Source organism: Ictalurus furcatus, chromosome 10 (assembly GCF_023375685.1).
Source record: "Ictalurus furcatus strain D&B chromosome 10, Billie_1.0, whole genome shotgun sequence".
In the NCBI taxonomy this organism is placed as follows: Eukaryota; Metazoa; Chordata; class Actinopteri; order Siluriformes; family Ictaluridae; genus Ictalurus; species Ictalurus furcatus.
Genome location: NC_071264.1, coordinates 2,835,140 through 2,856,089, shown reverse-complemented (window position 1 = coordinate 2,856,089; position 20,950 = coordinate 2,835,140). Strand labels below are relative to the sequence as shown.

Sequence of the window (20,950 nt, the reverse complement as noted above, 5' to 3'; positions counted from 1 at the left end):
TGTTCGCCGTAAAATTTGCCATAAAATGAAATTCAGAAATACATCAAAGAATCCAGATGTACATTAATGCAACAAGGCAGGAAGTTAAGATTACACCCAGCCTTTCATTGCCGTGTGTGTGTGTGTGTGTGTGTGTCTGTGTGTGTGTGTTTGTGTGTGTGTGTATGTGTGTGTGTGTGTACGCATTTGGTAACCCTTTAGACTCCAGATGGCCGTAATAGCTGCAGACTGTGTTGTGATTTATTATGTCTCATAATTCAGTGCTACAAATCTGATTTGCATTCTCTGAGCTGTGGCTAGAACCTGTAACCCGTGAGCGATACACGTCACTCAGACCTCCTGCTTGTGGAAACACCGTAGGAAGACTGTAGTGAATTTTATGAGAACGCTAGAATTCGTTTTCTGTGATGTTGTGTTGTGCTAATGTGTATCAGAATCAGAAAATCGTTCATAAATGCATTCGTTTTCACGACATAACATCAAACCGGACACCTTTTCCAAGCCTGTTGTGGTTAAAGGCTTATTAGGAGGGACAGGAAACTTGTATGCCTTCGATTTCTGTCCAGTACACGCAAAATAATGTGGAGGCTCGCCTTTATGAACGTTTTGGTTGGAGTGTAAATGGAGGGACAGAAATCTCCCAGGTTTCATTATAAATGTCTTTGTTTGAGTCCCGAAGACGAATGAACGTCTTCCGGGTTTGGAACGACACGACGCGGAGTAATTGATGACGGAATTGTCATTTTTGGGTGAACTATCCCTTTAAATTCTTTTATAAAAAGTGCAGTGTTTTATAAAAACTTAACAGTTGTACTTTACATGGATGGAGGTGTAGAGCCATCTTTATTCTCAGCCCTGTCATTCTCACGTACAGTATGTGATCCTTTCCTCTACAGTATGCTAATGTTGGTGCAGTAGATAACATTAAAATTAATACATTGTTGAAAATTATTTTGTGTAAATAAATTGTTTTGATTAAGTTGCTGATTAATTCCTCTCGTTTATTATTAGATCACTAAGACATTTCAAGTGGATGAGACAAAAGTAATTTTTGTTTTTCATCACAGCTCTCATTAGCTGTTCAGATCTGTGTAGCACGTTACACACACACACACACACACACACACACACACACACACACACACACACCACCATTAATTACGTGCAGCAGTGACACCCTGCTTTTTACTCTGTGTGTGTGTGTATGTGTGTGTGTGTGTGAAGAGAAAATTATGCAGCAGCTAAAAATGCCAACCAGTAGTTACTGATACTACACCTGCACAAAGAGGAGGAGGAGGAGAGAGAGAGAGATAGAGGAGGAGAGAGAGAGGAGGAGAAAAAGAAAAAGCGAGAGAGAGAGGGAGTGGAAGGTTAAGCGAGGGTGTAGATCTTACACTGATTCAGTGAGCAGCAGCTTCTCGTTTCGTTTGTTAGTTCTTTCGCCCTCTCTCTTTCTCTCTCTCTCTCTTGCTGGTGTATGGTGACATGAAATTCGGAGTGGATTATAAATGGCTGTATTCTCCGTACAGAAGAAGAAGATAGTCAGGACTGAAAAGCTTGTGTGTGTGTGTGTGTGTGTGTGTGTGTGTGTGTGATTCAGTGTGTGTGTGACGTTATATGTGATTGTATGTGGATGTGTGAGAGGAGATGCTCATCTTCCTCATGGCTGCTATGATGAAGTCTGGACTCCCGACTCGTGCTGTGCTGCCTCAGTGCACGGCCCTAAACACGCACTCGTTCTCCAACAAACACACACACACCCATGCAGTTATGCTTCCTGTTCAGACCGACAGCCATCAAGAACCAGCAGACTTACAGGTTAGAGGTGTGTGTGTGTAATGAATATTTGATGTAATCGGGTTTAATCAGATGAGCCGGAGTGTGTGTGTGTGTATGTGTGTGTGTATGTGTGTGTGTGCTGTGTTAGGTGTGCACTAGCAGTGTGATGATTCATCACTACAGAGATGTACTGTTCTTGAAGATTAAATATTCTAGTAGTTTCTGTAACTACATACTGAGCTGACACTTGTTACTGTGTGTGTGTGTGTGTGTGTGTGTGTGTGTGAGTGTGTGTGTGTGTGTACTGTTATTCCTCACACAATAGCTTAGTTTAATTGTAATTAAATGAATCCTTGTATATTTGAAGGACTAGTGTGGAGCTGTGTGTGTCTATTTAATATGTCAGTGCTTGTTTGGCTTTAAAGCAGCTGTGTGTGCATGTGTGTGTGTGCGTGTGTGTGTGTGTATTATTTGCGAGATCATGTATGGTATGCTAGGCGACAGTTCTGACTCTTGCTCTCTATGAGCGTTTCCAAGCACCTTTTAAGGCTATGCCAAAAGAAAGCGTGTAAGGGGGAGATGGTACTTTTAATTTATCACTTTACAGGAACCTAATGTCCCTGTGATGATAGCAACGCATGAGAGTTTTGACCTTGTATGAGGTTTTAGCTGCTCTGTATGATGCTTATTCCCAGAAAATCCTGCAGGAGAGGGTAGGGTTAAACCCAAGGTTAGTAGGTTGGGATAGAAGGTTAGCAGCAGTACAGTAATGCACAAGTCAGTGTGTGTGTGTGTGTGTGTGTGTGTGTGTGTGTGTACATGTTTTTATATCATGGTGGGTATCATACCAAATGAATATCTGACCGTTTTGACCTGATGGGGACATTTAGGTGGACCACATGAGGATACCTTTATTTATTTATTATTTATTTGAACGCCCCCCCCCCACCCCCACTGGTTTTATTTAAAAATCCTTTCGGTTCCAGAGGGTAAGGTATGCATTAGAGCATAGCATTAACAAACCGCTAAAATGCAATCAATATATAAATATTAATATGTATAGTAAATGTTAATAAATATGAACGTAAATAAAAGATATACATCCAAACTTAACCAAAAAACGAACGCACCAAAATAAATAAAAACATCCAAAATGAATTCAAAAACACTTAAAATAACACGACAAAATTTGGCAGTGATGTGTTTTTATTTCGCTTCTAGAGGCTGCGCTCGAACAGTGCATGCGACTTCTCAGCTGCAACAAAAAAAATATCGCTGTGGATTAATGCAGATAACCGATCGTTTCAGCAAGCGGTTATCGGTTGCGATTAACCGGCAAAACCGATCAATCGGTCGACCTCTAATAGTTGTTGCACAACATTTTCAGTTCTGGTTAAACACACAGTTGTATTCTGTCCTTAAAATGCTGCAGGTGTGGACTTTGAACCTGAAAAATCTGCTGTTTGAATCTTGGGGTACATTTTCTCTCTGCAGTAAACCCCTTTCAGCAAGAACTACACCAGTGTTTCTTTTAATACCACAGTATGATGTCATATTTATTGCGTTTTTTTTTTTTAATGAGTCGAATTTACCTGAGAACAAAACGTTTGTAATTTTGTGTACATGCTCTTTATTTAAAGTCCCACATGAAACATCTGCCTCATCTCACAATGTGAGAATTGTAGGTAAAAAAAATACAAAAAAAAAAACATGGCTGTGTGAACATGCATCATTATGAGTTCGAAGAAAAGGTCAAACTATCAAAACATCTCCCACAGGCCCTACAGTGTGTGTGTGTGTGTGTGTGTGTGTGTGTGTGTGCTCAAATTAGGGATGTCACGATACCAACAATCTAGTAGTCGGTACTGATACCACCAAAGTACACAATACTCGATACCAAAGTCGATACCACGGTGTGGTATAAAATTAAAAAAATAAAATAAAAAAACTCTCCTGGAGGACATCCTCCTCTGGCTGATACAGGCAAAAAAGGGGGGGGGGGGAAGGGGGGATTTTAGTTATCAAACACTGTCTGATAATGAGTGGAGGTGCACTCCTAAACATACGCATGCACACAGACGCGCGCGCACACACACACCCCTTATACTCTGAATGCAAGCATTAGTTTAAATTCACTGATATGGTGGCAGGATAAAAAGATTTATTAAAAGCATGAACATGTGAGTAATTATTAGTGACGTGAGGCTACATTTATCTGACAGGACACGGGCTGAATGGAGATGCATGGTGGACCATTAGGAGGTAGTTTATAACACTGCAATGCGTTAGCGTCGTTAACAAATAACTGTCTATCGCTAACATTACATGGAGCATAACGTTAGCTGGTTTCACGGCCACAATGCAGCTGCCTCAAACAAACATAATATAGGACCGTCTTTCAGGAGCGTCGCCAAATTCCAGGTGTTTCCTCGCTTTGTTTGAAATGAACGATAGCATCGGCTGCACACCGGAAACCGATACTAGCTTTCCTCTCTTTTCCTCTCAACGAGTCAGGGTGGAGATAAACTTGTTAAGCTGAACTTCTGTAGTTTTTCCCGTGTGCTTGTAGGCGTTGTTCTTCATCTTCACCATTTGTGGACCGACTAAAACACTTGCGTGTATTTGCTGCCCCCATCAGGTCCGGAATAATTGCAACCTCGGTACTTTCGTTACAATCGACACCAATGGAAATGCAGAAAAACAAGTACCCTCACGTTTTAAGAACGTTGGTACCGACTTGGAACCGAAGTATCGGTTCTCGTGACATCCCTAGTTCAAATGGATATTGAATTGCACTTGGCAAAGACATTTTAATATATTCAGAGATGCCATTCAGCACAATAAATGTTTCCATTTTTAATGTCATCAGCTCCTGATGTTAGTGCTAACGTTACAACATTATAGTGTTACGTAACAGCCTTTTAACACAGATTCATTTACTGCAGCTAAAACAAAGATTAGACACAGAATGCAACCTGAGCCTATATTAGTACGCGTCTGTTTCTCTCGGAGATCATTCATGTCTCCTCTCTTGCTCTAAAATGTCTATTAAAGTGGAGACATCTGTCTACACACACACACACACACACACACACACACACACACACACACACCATGGGACCTGTGGGAGATGTTTTGATAGTTTGACCTTTTCTTCGACCTCATAATGATGGATGATCACATGGCCATAATTTTTTTTTACCCACAATTCTCTGTGAGATGAGGCAGGTGTTGCATTTGGCACCTTTTTAATAAAGAGTATCCTATTTCTGCTTGCTCATGGCTACAATATATGCTATCTTGTATATTGATATTGTGTTAGTGATTTATGCAGTAAACAAAAATAAGAACGATGTTCGACATACGACGATGTTATACGTCATATGTCAGAAATGCAGTAATGAAGGCAACACGATACATTAAGAGTGGGGGGGTGGGGTAAACTTTTGAACAGGATGATCGGTGTAAATTGTTAGTATTTTGTCTTCTGGGAAACATGTAAATATCTCATGTAGCTTCTGAAGTGCAGTACTAAATGAAAAAAAAAAGATCTTTAAACAAACTAATAACAATTTACACTGATCATCCTGTTCAAAATTTTACACCCCCCTGGCTCTTAATGTATCATGTTGCCTTCTTGAGCATCAGTGAACGTTTGCACCTTTTGTAATAGTCGTATACGAGTCCCTCAGTCATCAGTGTGAAAAGATGGATCTCAACATCATATACCTGCTGATGGAAAGGGCTCAAATATGCAGACTATGCTGGAAGAGTAAAGAATGTGTAGGACCTGGAGGATTTCTCTGAAGAACAGCAGGCAGTTTAAGTGCGCAGGACGATCAAGGGACTGGGTGGGGGGATCACATTTAAAAAGTGCTCTACTCCCAACACCGTTCAGCCAATGAAAAAATGTCTGATTATTTATGGGCTGAATGCTTGTCTGGTTAACACAAAACAAGGGAACTAGGATCCACAACTAGTTGTGTAGTCATGCACAGTATCATAGTTTTATCCAGCAGAGATTTTCTATTGAAACACTAAAATTAAAAAGAACTCTCATTTTACTTAGCTATATATATATATATATTTAAAGACATAGCATACATCTGATGATTAAACATCAAAAAGTTAAAGTACGTGTGCGAATGGTGAACAAAGTAAGAATAATTAAGACTGTGTGTGTGTGTGCCCGCCCGCGTCTTTTGTTTTCACAGACCCTATCATCTGCTCTTGTGGGGGGGGGGGGAGTTGTTGGTGTGTGTGAGTGTGTGTGCGTGTGTGTGTGTGTGTGTGTGTGTGTGCGGGGTGGGGGGGCAGATGGGTCCCTATTTCCAGGCTGTTGGGGGCAAAAACACAAAAGGCCACACACACACACTCTCTCACACACACACACTCACACACACACACACACATACACACTCACACACACACACACACACACTCTCTCTCTCTCTCACACACACACACACACACACACACATACACACTCACACACACACACACACATACACACTCACACACACACTGCAGGACTGTGATAGTGGATTATTACCTAATTTGATCTTCACACTGATTTACAAATGCGGTTAAAATAAGGTATAAGGTTTAAGGTTGAATTATATTAAAGGTTTTAATTATATTTAAGGTTTTTTTTTGTGTGTGTGTGTGTGTGTGCTGATGAAGATGAGCACTGTGATTCTGTAGCAATGGGAGCAGAACAATATCAGCATGAAGCTGGTAAATATATTGTATTATATATTTATATACACATTATAAATCATTTTTGGTATTTAATGTTAATGTTTACTGTAGGCTTTATTATTATAATAATAATAATTATTATTATTATGGTTCTGGTTATTGAATGGGTACAACATTTCGTTATGATTGTGCCAGTATATGATATTATAGTGTAGTGTTTATCACGGACACGTTTCAAATAAGGTTCCGCTCAGAGCTAGGCGCAGTTTGTGTTTTCTTTCGTGTCATCTGAAGTTGTGTTCTTGGAAAAAAAGTCAGCACCAAAACGTGCTATTCACCAGATCAATGTCAGCATTTGTCACTTTTTACGATACTTACAATATTATCATGATGCTGTAAATCCTGAAAACTAATGTGTTCATATTCAGGTTGTGACATAACAGCGGTGTTCATTTCCTTAATCGTCCACTATAGCTCGAGAAAAGAGAAAGGACGGAAGGAGTATGGGATAAAGAAGGTAGAGTAGAAAGAGTGTATGAAGAAAAAGGAGTGAAAACAAAGGGAGAAAAGGAGAATAAAAATGACGAAAGAGACGAGACGAGAGCGCAGAGCAAAATGAAGCCAATCGCAATACTCTATGTGCATGGTGGCGCAGCTCCAGGGTCCAGGGTTCAATCTTCAGCTTGTGGTGTTGTCCGTGTGGAGTTTTACACGTTCTCCCGTGTCTGTGTGGGTTTCCTCTGGAGTCTCTGGTTTCCTCCCACTGTACAAAAACATGCAGCTTGTTGGATTGGCTATACTAAATTGTGTGTGAGTGTGTGTGTGTGTGTGTGTGTGTCCAATGTTCCCGGGATAGACTCCAGATACACTAGTCTGGTGATGAGGCGATGAGGTTGCTGTTTAATTATGTGTGTGTGTTTGTGTGTGTGTGTTATTGAACATTATCAATACACACTAGTTTACAATACCGAGTCAATACTCTAGTTGTGTAGTTGCATGTTTTTTTTTTTTTTTTGTGAGGTCACTTGGACAGAAATGGACAGATGGACCTTCATTTGCATGTCCGTGTCTAATGTGTGAATGGAGGCCTCAGTTAGCGTGCAAATGCTAACAATGCCAGCGTGAGAGGTGTTTCAATGTCAATCATCAGCTTCGCTAAGAACCTGGATTACTGTTACACCAAATGTTGCTAAATAGTGAACCTTACAGGAGGGCTAACCTGACTGTAGGCACATGTGGATACAATCCAGATTCACCGTAAAAACATACACATGCAACGTCGACGTTAAGGAGCAAGCATAACGTCGCGTAGCATTGTATCAAACGCTCACTCGATTGCCCTGTATGCCACAGTACAGTAAGCCAACATATTTCACTCATGCTAACCTCAAACACAGTGCTGTTTGAATAAGATCGATATGTACTAACCGGTTTTCCCGTAATGTTCACGTTAGCTGCCGCACCGATGTTAGCATGCTAACTTCGATAACTGCTATTAGCTAGCTACTAAGTTATTAAGGAGTTTTGGTTAATCTTAACTAACTTAGCTATCAATGTCTAGCAAGAAAACTAACATAAGAAACACCTGAAATCAGGTGATATCAATATCAATATCATTGAACCAATTCCATTCCTACGTAACTTTACGTTGTTCAAACTTCAGGAAAGATTCATTACCGATACGCTTTATATGAGTGTTTTAATACATTTTCTCATTGTTTTGGCATATTTTGGTAAATTTAATGCTAGCCTTTAACTATGACCCCGTCATGAATCCTTGTTCACATATTCCTACAGATCGTGATCGCACTGTGTAGCAATAAAATCGCAATCCGTTATATTTGTCATAATAAATTGTCCCTCATTGATACTAATGATTTATACTTTTATGACTTCCAGCTGCTTGTTTCGCGCTAGAATTATCATTGCTACTATGCACGCTAACATAAATTGACTCGGTTTATTCACTGGTTTAACATTTACGAGTAGATTCTAGAGCGTATGCTTATATGGAAGGCATTCGGGTTTCATCGAGCAGACACAGTTCAAGACTCGGTATAACCTGATTCAAACACAGTAGACAGGCGGAACGATTCTAGAACAGACACAACACTAAGACAAAAACGTTATTATCGTGACTATCGTTGAGGAGGATGTGCTATAGTTCTGCTTATATCACTGGTGGTATTTCTGGACTGGGGCATGTTTAGCTTTGTTATGAGGAAAGGGCTCTTTAGACACACAAAGTATAACTAAAACTATATATGATGGCTAGAAAAAACGGTTTCTTGACCACACACATGACTCAGCAGAAATGGTGATGTGAAATGCATTCATTCAGACGTTCCTCATTGTCGGTGTATTGTGAGGGGGGATGGTATACCCCAGCTTTAGCTTAGATTTGACATTTTACTAACAAATCTGTAGACACGCACAGCTTGAAGCTTTGCTTTGCTCTGTGTGTGTGTGTGTGTGTGTGTGTGAGAGACTTCTGATTTCTTCTCTCTTTCTCTCGCTCTCTCCATGTAAGTGTTATATGGTAACACTCCAGTGTGATGTCAGTCCTAACCAGGTGTGTGTACTTGTCTGTATGTTTGAGTGTGTGTGAGTCTGGTGGTTCGGAGGTGGAGCCAGGATCAAACACACATGACTTACAGAGCAATACAGAGGAAACACAGTCAAAAACGAAGCTGAGGAGATCTCTAGGTAAATACACAGCACGGACAGGATGACGACTAAATGACAGTCAAGGTCTCTTGGTACTTTGAAATAGAGTTGTGGAGAGAAAGATATATTGCGCACGGAGGCTAAACTTATCCCTGACACCTCGTCTGCTGAGTTGTTGTGGCTAATCGACCCTGGCCAAGGATTTCACTGAAGGATGTGTGTGTATTTATTCGTGTGTATGTGGATTCTTCACACAGCTTGTCTAACTAAACCTGCGGATGCATCATGGATTTACGTATACCGGAAAGAAACAACAGCAGGACGTTCTGTGATCATTATAAAACGGTGAGCTTGAGCTAAACAGAGGTCGGAAACAAGTGTAGGGGGATTAACATAGAGCCTTGAGGTACACCATCAGCAGGATTGCTGAATTTGGTGTATTTATATAAATTTATTATGTATGTTTGATATGCATGAGCTGACAAAATTAGTAACTGATCCTTTCAGCTGTTTTAAAGGGTACACTGGCCTGTCTGTAGAGAGGAATAATAATGACTGTTTATTTATATTGATTGTTGTGTCCTTTCTTAAAGAGAATTCAGGGGGAATAAACAACGTACTGTATGTCATTAACCTCAGAATATGGTCATTTAAATAGAGACCTGAGGTATATCACTATGTCTGTAGGCAGGAAAATATAGCTTTTTCTTTTCTTTAAAAAAAAAATACTTTTATTGAATTTATAGTTTTTTGTATAGTTTGAGCGGTACCAACTCAGCGAAAGCAACGGTAAGACCGAACGTCCAGTATCTATGTAAATTATGGAAATGATAATGTACATAATACAAACCTATGACATGATTTGACAATTCGATCGTGCTGTGGTATAAATATATTTAACGAATTATTATTATTATTATTATTATTATTATTATTATTATTATTATTTTAAATTTCATTGTTTTTTCAGCATTTTAAAGCATAAATACTAAGCTAGAAACGTGATGTTCGTCTCATTTAGAGACGAAAGCAAAATCCTTTTATTCAGATTTAGTGTATTTTAAGAGTTGAATTACTGATATTTGTTAGTTTATTGAAACTCAAACGTTTATTGTTCCTCGCTGACCTTTGCATTACCTCTGTACAACTTCATGTGGTTACTTTTAATTAGCTGTTCACATTATGCTGCTGTTATTGAGCCTCTGTGTGTGTGTGTTTGTGTGTAGTGGAGGGCCACTGTGTTTTTGACTCACTGCATTAGCTCTGTAATTAGAGTGAAGTTAGCATAGGAGCTTTTTAAGAAATTCCTTTAAGGTTGCTCAACCTCAAAATTTTCAGGAGATAAAAGCAAAGAGGTTCTGCTGACAGCTCACTGATCCATAGTGTGTGTGTGTGTGTGTGTGTGTGTGTGTGTGTGTGTTTTACTCACAGGTGTGTGTATGTGTGTGTGTGCAGAAATAGCTGGCAAGTTTCCTAATGGTTTTCCTAATCTAGACAACCTCTGGATATGACACTGAACACGTGCACTCAACTTCTTTGGTCGACCATGGCGAGGCCTGTTCTGAGTGGAACCTGTCCTGATAAACCGCTGTATGGTCTTGGCCACCGTGCTGCAGCTCAGTGTCAGGGTCTTGGCAACCTTCTTATAGCCTAGGCCATCTTTATGAAGAGCAACAATTCTTTTTTTCAGATCCTCAGTGAGTTCTTTGCCATGAGTCGCCATGTTGAACTTCCAGTGACCAGTATGAGGGAGTGTGAGAGCGATGACACCAAATTTAACACACCTGCTCCCCATTCACACCTGAGACCTTGTAACACTAACAAGTCACATGACACCGGGGAGGGAAAATGGCTAATTGGGCCCAATTTGGACATTTTCACTTAGGGGTGTACTCACTTTTGTTGCCAGCGGTTTAGACATTAATGGCTGTGTGTTGAGTTATTTTGAGGGGACAGCAAATTTACACTGTTACACAAGCTGTACACTCACTACATTGTAGCAAAGTGTCATTTCTTCAGTGTTGTCACATGAAAAGATATAATGAAATATTTACAAAAATGTGAGGGGTGTACTCACTTTTGTGAAATACTGTATATATTATGGTATTTAGATTAGGATATATATATGTTATGGTATATTTAGATTAGGGTATATATATATTGTGGCATATTTAGGTCAGGATATATATATAGGAAACCCCCGCAGCATGGGGAGAAAATGCAAACTCCGCGCACACACATGGCCCAGGCGGGAACTGAACCCCCGACCCGTGAGGCGAACATGCTAACCACTAAGCCACTGTGCGCCCATGTATATATGTATGTATACATACATCCTCACACCTCCAGGGTCTGGGGTTCGATTCCCGCCGGGGCCATGTGTGTGCGGAGTTTGCATGTTCTCCCCGTGCTACGGGGGTTTCCTCCCCCAGTCCAAAGACATGCATGGTAGGCTGATTGGTGTGTCTAAAGTGTCCGTGGTGTATGAATGTGTATGTGATTGTGCCCTGCGATGGACTGGCACCCTGTCCAGGGTGTACCCCGCCTTGTGCCCGATGCTCCCTGGGATAGGCTCCAGGTTCCCCCGCGACCCTGAAGAAGGAGTAAGCGGTAGAAGATGGATGGATGGATGGATGGATATATATATGTACACAAATACATATATATATATATATATATATTTTTTTTTTTATTATGGTATTTAGATTAGGGTAAATATATGTTATGGTATTTAGGTTAGGGTTTTAGGATTAGGGTATATACATATACAGTATATTATGGTATTTAGATTATGTTATTTAGGTAAGGATATATATATATATATATATATATATATATATATATATATATATATATATATATATATATATGTATATTATGGTATATTTAGATTAGGGTATATATATATATTATGGTATTTAGGTTAGGGTTAGGTTATCAAGCGTTTATAAGCACTTTCGTTACAAACTCGTCTTTCTTCAATGATTTGGTAATTTATTGTTTGGGTTACTAAGCATGCTGGGTAAATGAGTCATAGAGACAGTGCTTTGTATCATTTAAGCGGGGGAAATCCCTGCTGTTTGTGTTTCAAATTGTACATGATGCTGCAGCACTGTGTGTGTGTGTGTGTGTGTGTGTGTGCACCTGTTGTTTCCTATCATTAAAAACCCCTGACTTATTCCACTAAGTAAAAACATACCTCTGTAGCTTTGTTCACTAAAAACAGACTGCATGCCGTGTCTGTGTGTGTGTGTGTGTGTGTATGTGTGTGTGTGTGTGTATGTGTGTGTGTGTGTGTAAAAATGTTGGAGCATTCAGAAAACAATAAATCTTTGGAAATCTTTTATAATTTCTAATAGCTAAAGAAAAACTTTTCGCTCATGTAATTAATAAACAAAAAAACTTTGTTTAAAGTATTTATTTAAATGAGCTCTACTATGCAGAGTTGCTTTAATGCCTGAAACGTCCTGTATTAAAACTGCCACTTTAAAAGCGTCTGTAAGTGCTTTCTTTATCATACTATTTATTGTCCGTGAATTTTTGAAAACACTTTTGATTGCGAATGTGTAAGTATCAGATACGGAGTTTGGTGATGATGTCATTGGATGTAATAAGATGCCTGGGTAGAAGCTTTTTTTAAACACACTGATTCAACACAGGGCCTTTCACATTATTCATTCCCTTAATCCACCCCCCCACCATTCTGCCCAGAGTGCACTGAATAGGGCACAATGGCCGGCATTTGAATACTGCGCCTAACAAAAGGACAAACGCTCAGCTCACTCTGGTTCCCGTCTTTAAGCACTCATTTCTGACGCTGTAAATCAAAAGCAAAACATCGTTTTTAATTGTGATTGCACATTTGTGGAGATTTGGATGACTAAAAGTTTCTTGTTCTCTCTGTCAGATCTACACGGACTGGGCGAATCACTATTTGGCGAAATCAGGACACAAGCAGCTGATTCAAGATCTGCAGCAAGATGTTTCTGATGGAGTGCTTTTGGCTGAAATCATCCAAGTCGTCGGTATGGATCTATTTTTTTATTTATTTATTGTATATAAAGTAAACAAACAAACAAACAAAAAACTTTTTCATTGATTCAGTTGAGGTTTGGAAACTATTTCAGACCCTCAGTCTACTATTAAGACGAAGTGTGCTTGTTTTGGACTCCTCGATAGTGGAAATATAAGTAATGAAATGTTGTGTAGTTTATAATTTTACACTCTACTGAGTCTCAGTCATAACGTTATAACTGCTCCTCGATTATTAGGTTTATTATTAGGTTATTACAAGTGACAACTGGATCTGTACTTGCTGAACTCTTTCCCTTTTATATCCGTATTAATGTGGATTGTTAATAATAAATAACAGACGAACAGATCATATCAACACAACTAGTCTTTCTGGTGTACGGAGTGAAAGTGTGACAGGGAGGACAGACAGACAGACAGACAGATTGCTGTTCCAATAGCCAGACAGACTTTTTGATCCCATAAGGAAAAGCTGCTTTAAAAGCACGAAGAGTCAGATTTTTATCATTTGTTCTTGGTACACACCCGCCATCAGCTGCTCTGTCCACCCGTCTGTCTTTCCATCTATCCATCCATCTATCATTTCATCCCTCCCACCAACACGCCTGCACTTTACTGCACCAAGAATAGACTATGTCTCTCTGTCTGTCTGTCTGTCTGTCTGTTGATAAAATGGACATCAGAGAAACTCACACACACACACACACACACACAACTCTGTACATAAGTGTGTGGTTATTTGATAGCTCTCTCTCTCGCTGGAATAAATTGAGCAACTTTGCTTTCGTTTTTCTCTTTTATTCTGGAGAGGATGGGAAACAAAACACTTCACTATTGCTGCTGTAATTTGAGCCACTCACACACACACACACACACACACACACTGGTTTTACTTTGTGAGGACCTCCTGCTATCTACTGTAGTGATGTTATCCAAGGTATTGATGTCACGTGATCCTGTTGTGATCCAGGGTAGTGATGTTGTGATCCAGAATAGTGATGTCTCGTGATCCAGGGTAGTGATGTCATGTGATCCAGGGTAGTGATGTCACGTGATCCAGGGTAGTGATGTCATGTGATCCAGAACAGTGATGTCACGTGCTCCAGGGTAGTGATGTCATGTGATCCAGGGTAGTGATGTCACGTGATCCAGGGTAGTGATGTCATGAGCCACATAGTGATGTCATGTGATCTAGGATAGCAATGTCATGTGATCCAGAATAGTGATGTCATGTGATCCAGGCTATTGATGTCATGTGATCCAGAGTAGCAATGTCATGTGATCCAGAATAGTGATGTCATGTGATCCAGGGTAGTGATGTCATGATCCACATAGTGATGTCATGTGATCCAGGGTAGTGATGTGATTCAGAATAATTATGTCATGTGAGCTAGGATAGTGATGTGATCCAGCATAGCGATGTCATGTGATCCAGGATTTATTTGTTTTTATCTCACATTATTGTAGAGACAATTTTCATTAAGCCATGAAGATCAAATTTCATTTTTTAAATCTGGTCTAAATAGCCTACGCTGTGGTCAGCCCTAAGTTTTAAGTAATAGAGCTACTTCAGAAAATCCCAGAAGACACAACAACCTGTCTGGGCTTTTCAGAAGGAGCTCAATCCTGTGTGAAAACTGTGAACCTGGCAAGACGGATGTCTAGGTGGTCTGTTGATGTTGTCTGAAATGCATTAACATTTACACTACAACGTGACCATGTTTGTCCCTGACCACTCAGAATGTGGCTTGAGTGAATTGGTCAAGACGTATAAAACCCTGTTGACCACGTGTGATCCAGATGCATAATAATACCAGGTGTAAATGGAGCTCTAGGTAATTCCTTACTGAGATAATTTCCCATTTATGGCTTGTTTTACATTACATTAAAGACTTTAAGCATTTTCCACTACATTTTAATTGGGCGAAGAAAAAAACCCTACTTGTAATGCCAAAGGATTAATCTTGAATGTTGTTATTATTACTGACACATCTTGCTCTACTTATTTAGTCAGTTATGTATGAGCCAATTTTGGCAGCTTATCATGTGTGTGTGTTTGTGTGTGAGTGTGTGTGAGTGCTTTATATATGGTGTAGAATTCCATATTAAAGAGCTAGACAGCTGATGATGTCACTCTCCACTTGGCATCCTGGGGTCACTTGGGGTCACAAAATTACAAGCAAAATAAAATTTCAGGTTGTTTGTGATGTAAAATGTAAACAGTATAGAGAGAGAAAGAAAATGCTGAGGCGCGCTTTGGTTTTCCTGCAACACCCATATCGAGACAAGTTAATATTATTAATATTAATATTTCACAGTCATTAGCTAGGTTAGCTCACTGAGCTTATCTTCAAACATTCCTCTCAAGGTTTCTTCCTCTTAACATCTTGGGGAATTTTTCCTTGCTACCGTCACCACCGGCTCGCTCAATTGGGATAATTTTGCACATTTAATATCTGTATACCATGTTTATATGTTTCTGTAAAGCTGCTTTGAGACAATGTTTATTGTAAAAACGCTATACAAATAAAATTGAATTGAATTAGCTAGCTTTGATAAATGAATATATTTATTTCAAGTTCAGTTAATCAGTCTTGACACTCTGTCACGTCACTAGAATGCACTTCTCGCTAACAACATAATTTCCCACTCCATTGTTTCTACCAAATTTGGTCACTTACCAATTCCCACCCACCAGGCACCTCATCATACGACAGCTACCAACCACGTGCTCCCTCCGAGACTCATCTTATCGCTCATGCAGCATCACAGGGTAGCGTGACACACTTGGGGGAGAGTGTTATCCGCTACCCACCCCCCTTTCATGTACATGAGCTCACGTACCCCTACAATTGGCTAGTGTCAGTGAGACTGACAGGGGGGAGAGATTATGCCCCTCCCACCTACAGAGTATGGCCAGAGTAGCTCCCTTGTGGCATCACCAGGGTTTAAACTCGTCACGGTGTGTTACATATAGACTCAAAGACTTTGTTATTTAAACTTTCAAAAATAGAATTTTATATATAGTGTATAGTGGATACTCCTTTATCTAGCTAGGTCTCTAATATAGCATATGTATGGTATTGTATTTTTAACAGATCACACACACACACACACACACACACACACACACACACACACACACACACACTATGCTTATTCATCTGCCTCCTCCCTCAGTGTACGTGGTAGTGTGGAATCAGCTGGCGGTGTGTATGGCCTTCTCTCAGCTGCTCGTAGGGGGTTGGGCCCACTAACACACACATGGACACACACACACACACACACACTCTGACACTCTTTTGGAGTTTGTGGACTTAAACCACTTAACTTCTCTCTTTCTGCAGCCAATGAAAAGATCGAGGACATTAACGGCTGCCCAAAGAGCCACTCGCAGATGGTGAGTGCGTTCACGCTTTCATTTCACTTTCACTATTCACTAAGTGTGTTACAGTTACAGAGAGAGGGAAGGACAGAAAGACAGAGACTTCTAGAGTAGAGAGACAGATAGAAAGAAAGACGACTGGTTACAAAACTAAGTTACAAAATGTCCAAACATGTGCCGTTATTTAAAAATGTACCGTAGATATCAATAAACATATTGAGGAGGTGGAGTTATCTGTTTATTTAACATTTATGGAAGGAGTCTCCAGTGTCACTGCGGTGTAACGGTCTGTAGGTTTTCCGCTAGGACAAAAGAGTTCTCTGTAACGTGACAAGCTGTGTCTTAGTAATAGACAAAGAAAAAAGAGAGAGGCGGGTGAAGGAAGGACTGTTTATAGCTGCTATAACATAAGTGAGAACAGGAACTAACTTGTCTCCCAGACGTTCCATAACATTAAATTTGTTCCTAACAATTAATGGTTAAAAAGTGTTAGAAAGTTTAACGTCAGGAGGCATGCTCACAGTTAGCTGTGTGTGGTTTGTGATATCACTGTAGTGGACAGCTCTCGTCTACAGCAACATCGTTTATTCACCCATTCCTCCATGAGACTCAGTATCTACTTCAAACTAAGCTCTATCCCGTCAATTCATCATGTATATGGTTTATAGCCTTTTGTTTTGAGCTTACATCAGGAGCTATTGTTCCTTTCATCACAAATATACATCATGTGCATCAAGTGTGGTTGATTGAACAGAGGAGTTTAACGACTGGTACAAACTGACTGATATAAAACCACAGAGAGTCTGAGAAGACCGGCACAAAGAGCAGTGGCATAAGATCAAAAGAAAGAAAGACGAAGAAAGGAAGAACACACACAGAACCAGTGATGCAGCACTGTAGGCAGGTGCACACACCTGTTACTCTAATGGGCTCATTGTTTGTGTTCAGAGTGAAATTGCTTTGGTGAATGAAATTGAGCTTTATTAGGACATACCATTAAATACTGAAACACACATGCATACATGGGCTCTGTGTGTGTGTGTGTGAGAGAGAGAGAGAGAGAGAGAGAGAGAAATAAGGACTAAAACATGACGGAGCATGCTGTTATAGGATATAATAATCAAGGATGGGTTGTGTTACCTCCCAGATATTGATTCCCAAAGTGTTTTCTTCCTCTTATACCACAATGCAAACCAAGTTCCCATTCTCACTTATGTTATAGCAGCTATAAACAGTTGTTCCCTCAAAAGCCTCTCTTTTTTTTCTCTCCCTTCAATTTACTAAGATTCACCTTAGCGAGAAACCTGAAGCCTTCCCGAAGACTCTTCCGTGAAGGAAAACTAAGTTACAGCTTTAAAGTTACAAAGTGCTGACACTGGAGACTCCTTCCATAAAAGTTAAATAAACATCTTGTTGGAATGGTGAAATGGTGCTTAAAGATGAAATGACCAAACTCAGAACACAAGAAGACAGAGTTCTTGTAAGGCTACTGTAAGCATTAAAGAGTAAGGCTATTGCTACTACTGCTACTACTTCTACTACTAATAATAATAATCTAAGAGCTGCAGGGATGTAACAGATGGGGGGAAATTTCAGAGAATGAGACCAAAGGAATCTCTGTAGGGTGTGTAGAATTCACATGACACATGTGTTCATACCATAAACACATATACACAGAAAGGTTGTTGAGCTTCACAAAATGGGGCGTGGCTATAAGAAAATAGCACAAGCATTGAAAATGCCCATTTCCAAAATCAGGCAATAATTAAGAAGTTCCAGTCAACTGGAAATGTTATGAATCAATCTGGAATTGGACGTCTGTCTATATCGTCTCAACGCACTGTGAAGAGGACGGTTCGAGTGGACAAAAAATCTCCAAGGATCACAGCTGGAGAATTGCAGAGGTTAGTTGCGTCTTGGAGTCAGAAAGTCTCCAAAACCACAATCCGAAGTCACCTACATCACCACAAGTTGATTGGAAGGGTTTTAAGAAAAAAGCCTCTACTCTCATCCAAAAACAAACTCGAGCGTCTTCAGTTTCCAGACACTACTGGAACTTCAAATGGGATCGGGTTCTGTGGTCAGATGAAACCAAAATAGAGCTTTTTGGTAATAAACACCAGAGGTGGTTCTGGAGCACACAGAGAGGTAGCCATATGGAAAAGTACCTCATGTCCACGGTTAAATATGGAGGTGGATCTTTAATGTTTTGGGGCTGTTTTTCTGCCAGAGGATCTGGACATTTTGTTAGGATACATGGCATCATGGACTCTATCAAATATCAACAGATATTAAATGAAAACCTGACTGCCTCTGCCGGAAAGCTTCAAATGGGCCGTGGTTGGATCTTCCAGCAGGACGATGATCCAAAACATCATCAAAATCAACACAAAAATGGTTCACTGACCACAAAATCAAGGTCCTGCCATGGCTATCTCAGTGTATGGGTGGGTGTATGGGTGAACGCACTAAGCATGCTGACAAATTTGTTTTAATTTAGAGAGTTATTTTTATTCATAGTGCATGATGTGCATTCCTGTCCCAAAATTCCTTGGTGCGACCTTTGACCCTTGGCAACAACTGTCACCCAATACATGTTAGGGTGTGTTGGTGTCTCATTCCTTGCATTTCTTCTTCTTTTTGTTCTTCTGCTTCTTCGTGATGAGCTCAAACTAAGAATTCTATTCCAACATTGTTGCGTTGATGCTTTTAGTTAAAGGTGACTTGGTTTTAATATACAAATATATATTTTATTAAACTCATTATTATGTAAATATTTTCAGATTAAAGAGTGAATCATGCACTGATGGAGTGGTGGTCAATTTGAATTCCAATCTCCAGCTGATACAACTGAGCACTTTTTGTTACCTGATTGATTCATCTCCTAGCAACAGAGGGTTTCTTTAACAGCTTGACATATACAAGACATATACTCTCATTATTAAACAGACAAACATACATTATGGGTGTGTTTTTATATCTTAGGGGGTGACCAAATGTCCCCACAAGGATTGGAATATCTGACGATTTTGACCTTGCGGGGACATTTCTCTTTTTCCCCATTTTTTAAATAATTGATGTTAAAGTTAGGGTTAGATTTAGGTATAGCATAGCATGAATTAGCTGCATAAATAATTATGTCAGACAAATGTGTATGTGTGTGTGATTTTGCTTTGAATTTTCAGAATTTTTTTCTAAATCTGACCTCATCTGAACATTTCCCAACTTGTTCCTCTCTCCAGATTGAAAATATCGATACGTGTCTGGCTTTTCTGGCAGCAAAAGGCGTGAACATACAGGGACTCTCAGCTGAAGGTAAGAAACTATGTTGACCAACACACACACACACACACACACACACACACACACAATTCTTTCAGGATCATCAAGGCAATATAATACATTGTAACCACCTTTGAGTCTCTCTATTTACTTTTGACAAAAACGTCGGGGTTACGCATGTCACCCTATTCCCTGAGAAGGGAACAAGACGTTGCGTTTAGCATAATACTATGGGGAGCGCCAATCACGCGCGACTGGCATCTGAAGCTTGTGTAAAATCATGCCTATTTATAGGCCTGCCATGATCAGGTGACGTGGCAATTAAGCGCGTCGCGTGATATAAATATGGCACCTGTGAACCACGCCATCAGCCTCTATTATCTGAAGCGAAGACGCAATTCACAGGCCTGCCCTGGTATGACAAAGCTACGCAACGTCTCGTTCCCTTCTCAGGGAACAGGGTTACATGCGTAACCCAGACGTTCCCTTTCAAAGGGAACTTCGACACTGCATGTAGCATAACACTATGGGAACGAGAATACCCACTCTGTCATACCGAGGGTACGGCCTGTTCAAAAAGACCCAAGCCCGAGGGTCACTGCAAGACACTCGAGCCCGGGGTGGAATGAATATCCAGGCTGTAATAATGAATGAATGTGTGTAGCATAGACCACCCTGCAGCAGCTGTAAGGATACCCCTTTGGACAAAGCCTTCGCAGAGGCGACCGCCCTAGTGGAATGAGCCCTATGCCCAGAGGCGTAGCGAGACCACGCGCCTCATAAGCCATAGAGATTGCTTCCCCTATCCAATTAGAGATGCGCTGCTTTGACACAGCATCACCTCTACTGTCGCCGCCAAAGTAGACCAGCAGCTGCTCCGACTTACGCCACTGGCCGGAGCGGTGGACGTAAGTACAGAGAGCCCTTACTGGACACAGCAGGTGCATCCTCTCTTGTTCTGGTGTGGGGAATGGAGGAGGGCAGAAAGCCTGCAACACCACAGGTTGGGCAGCTGATGTAGGCACTTTAGGAATATAATCCGGCATAGGATACAGGAAGACCTTGGCTAATAAAGGGGCAAAGTCAAGGCAGGAAGGGGCAACA

The 20,950-nt window shown here is 40.3% G+C and overlaps 1 protein-coding gene across 1 annotated transcript in view; it reads left to right on the top strand.

Annotated features, from left to right (window-relative positions):
• Window positions 1-1,101: 1,101 nt before the first annotated feature.
• The window catches only part of nav2a (neuron navigator 2a), a 79,650-nt gene continuing 59,801 nt past the window's right edge, over window positions 1,102-20,950 (top strand). Inside the window, exons 1-4 of the mRNA XM_053634535.1 lie at window positions 1,102-1,818; window positions 13,055-13,172; window positions 16,527-16,579; window positions 19,807-19,879. Coding sequence (XP_053490510.1) covers window positions 1,648-1,818; window positions 13,055-13,172; window positions 16,527-16,579; window positions 19,807-19,879 — 415 coding nt within the window. The 5' untranslated portion in view covers window positions 1,102-1,647. The remainder of the gene's footprint in view (window positions 1,819-13,054; window positions 13,173-16,526; window positions 16,580-19,806; window positions 19,880-20,950) is intronic.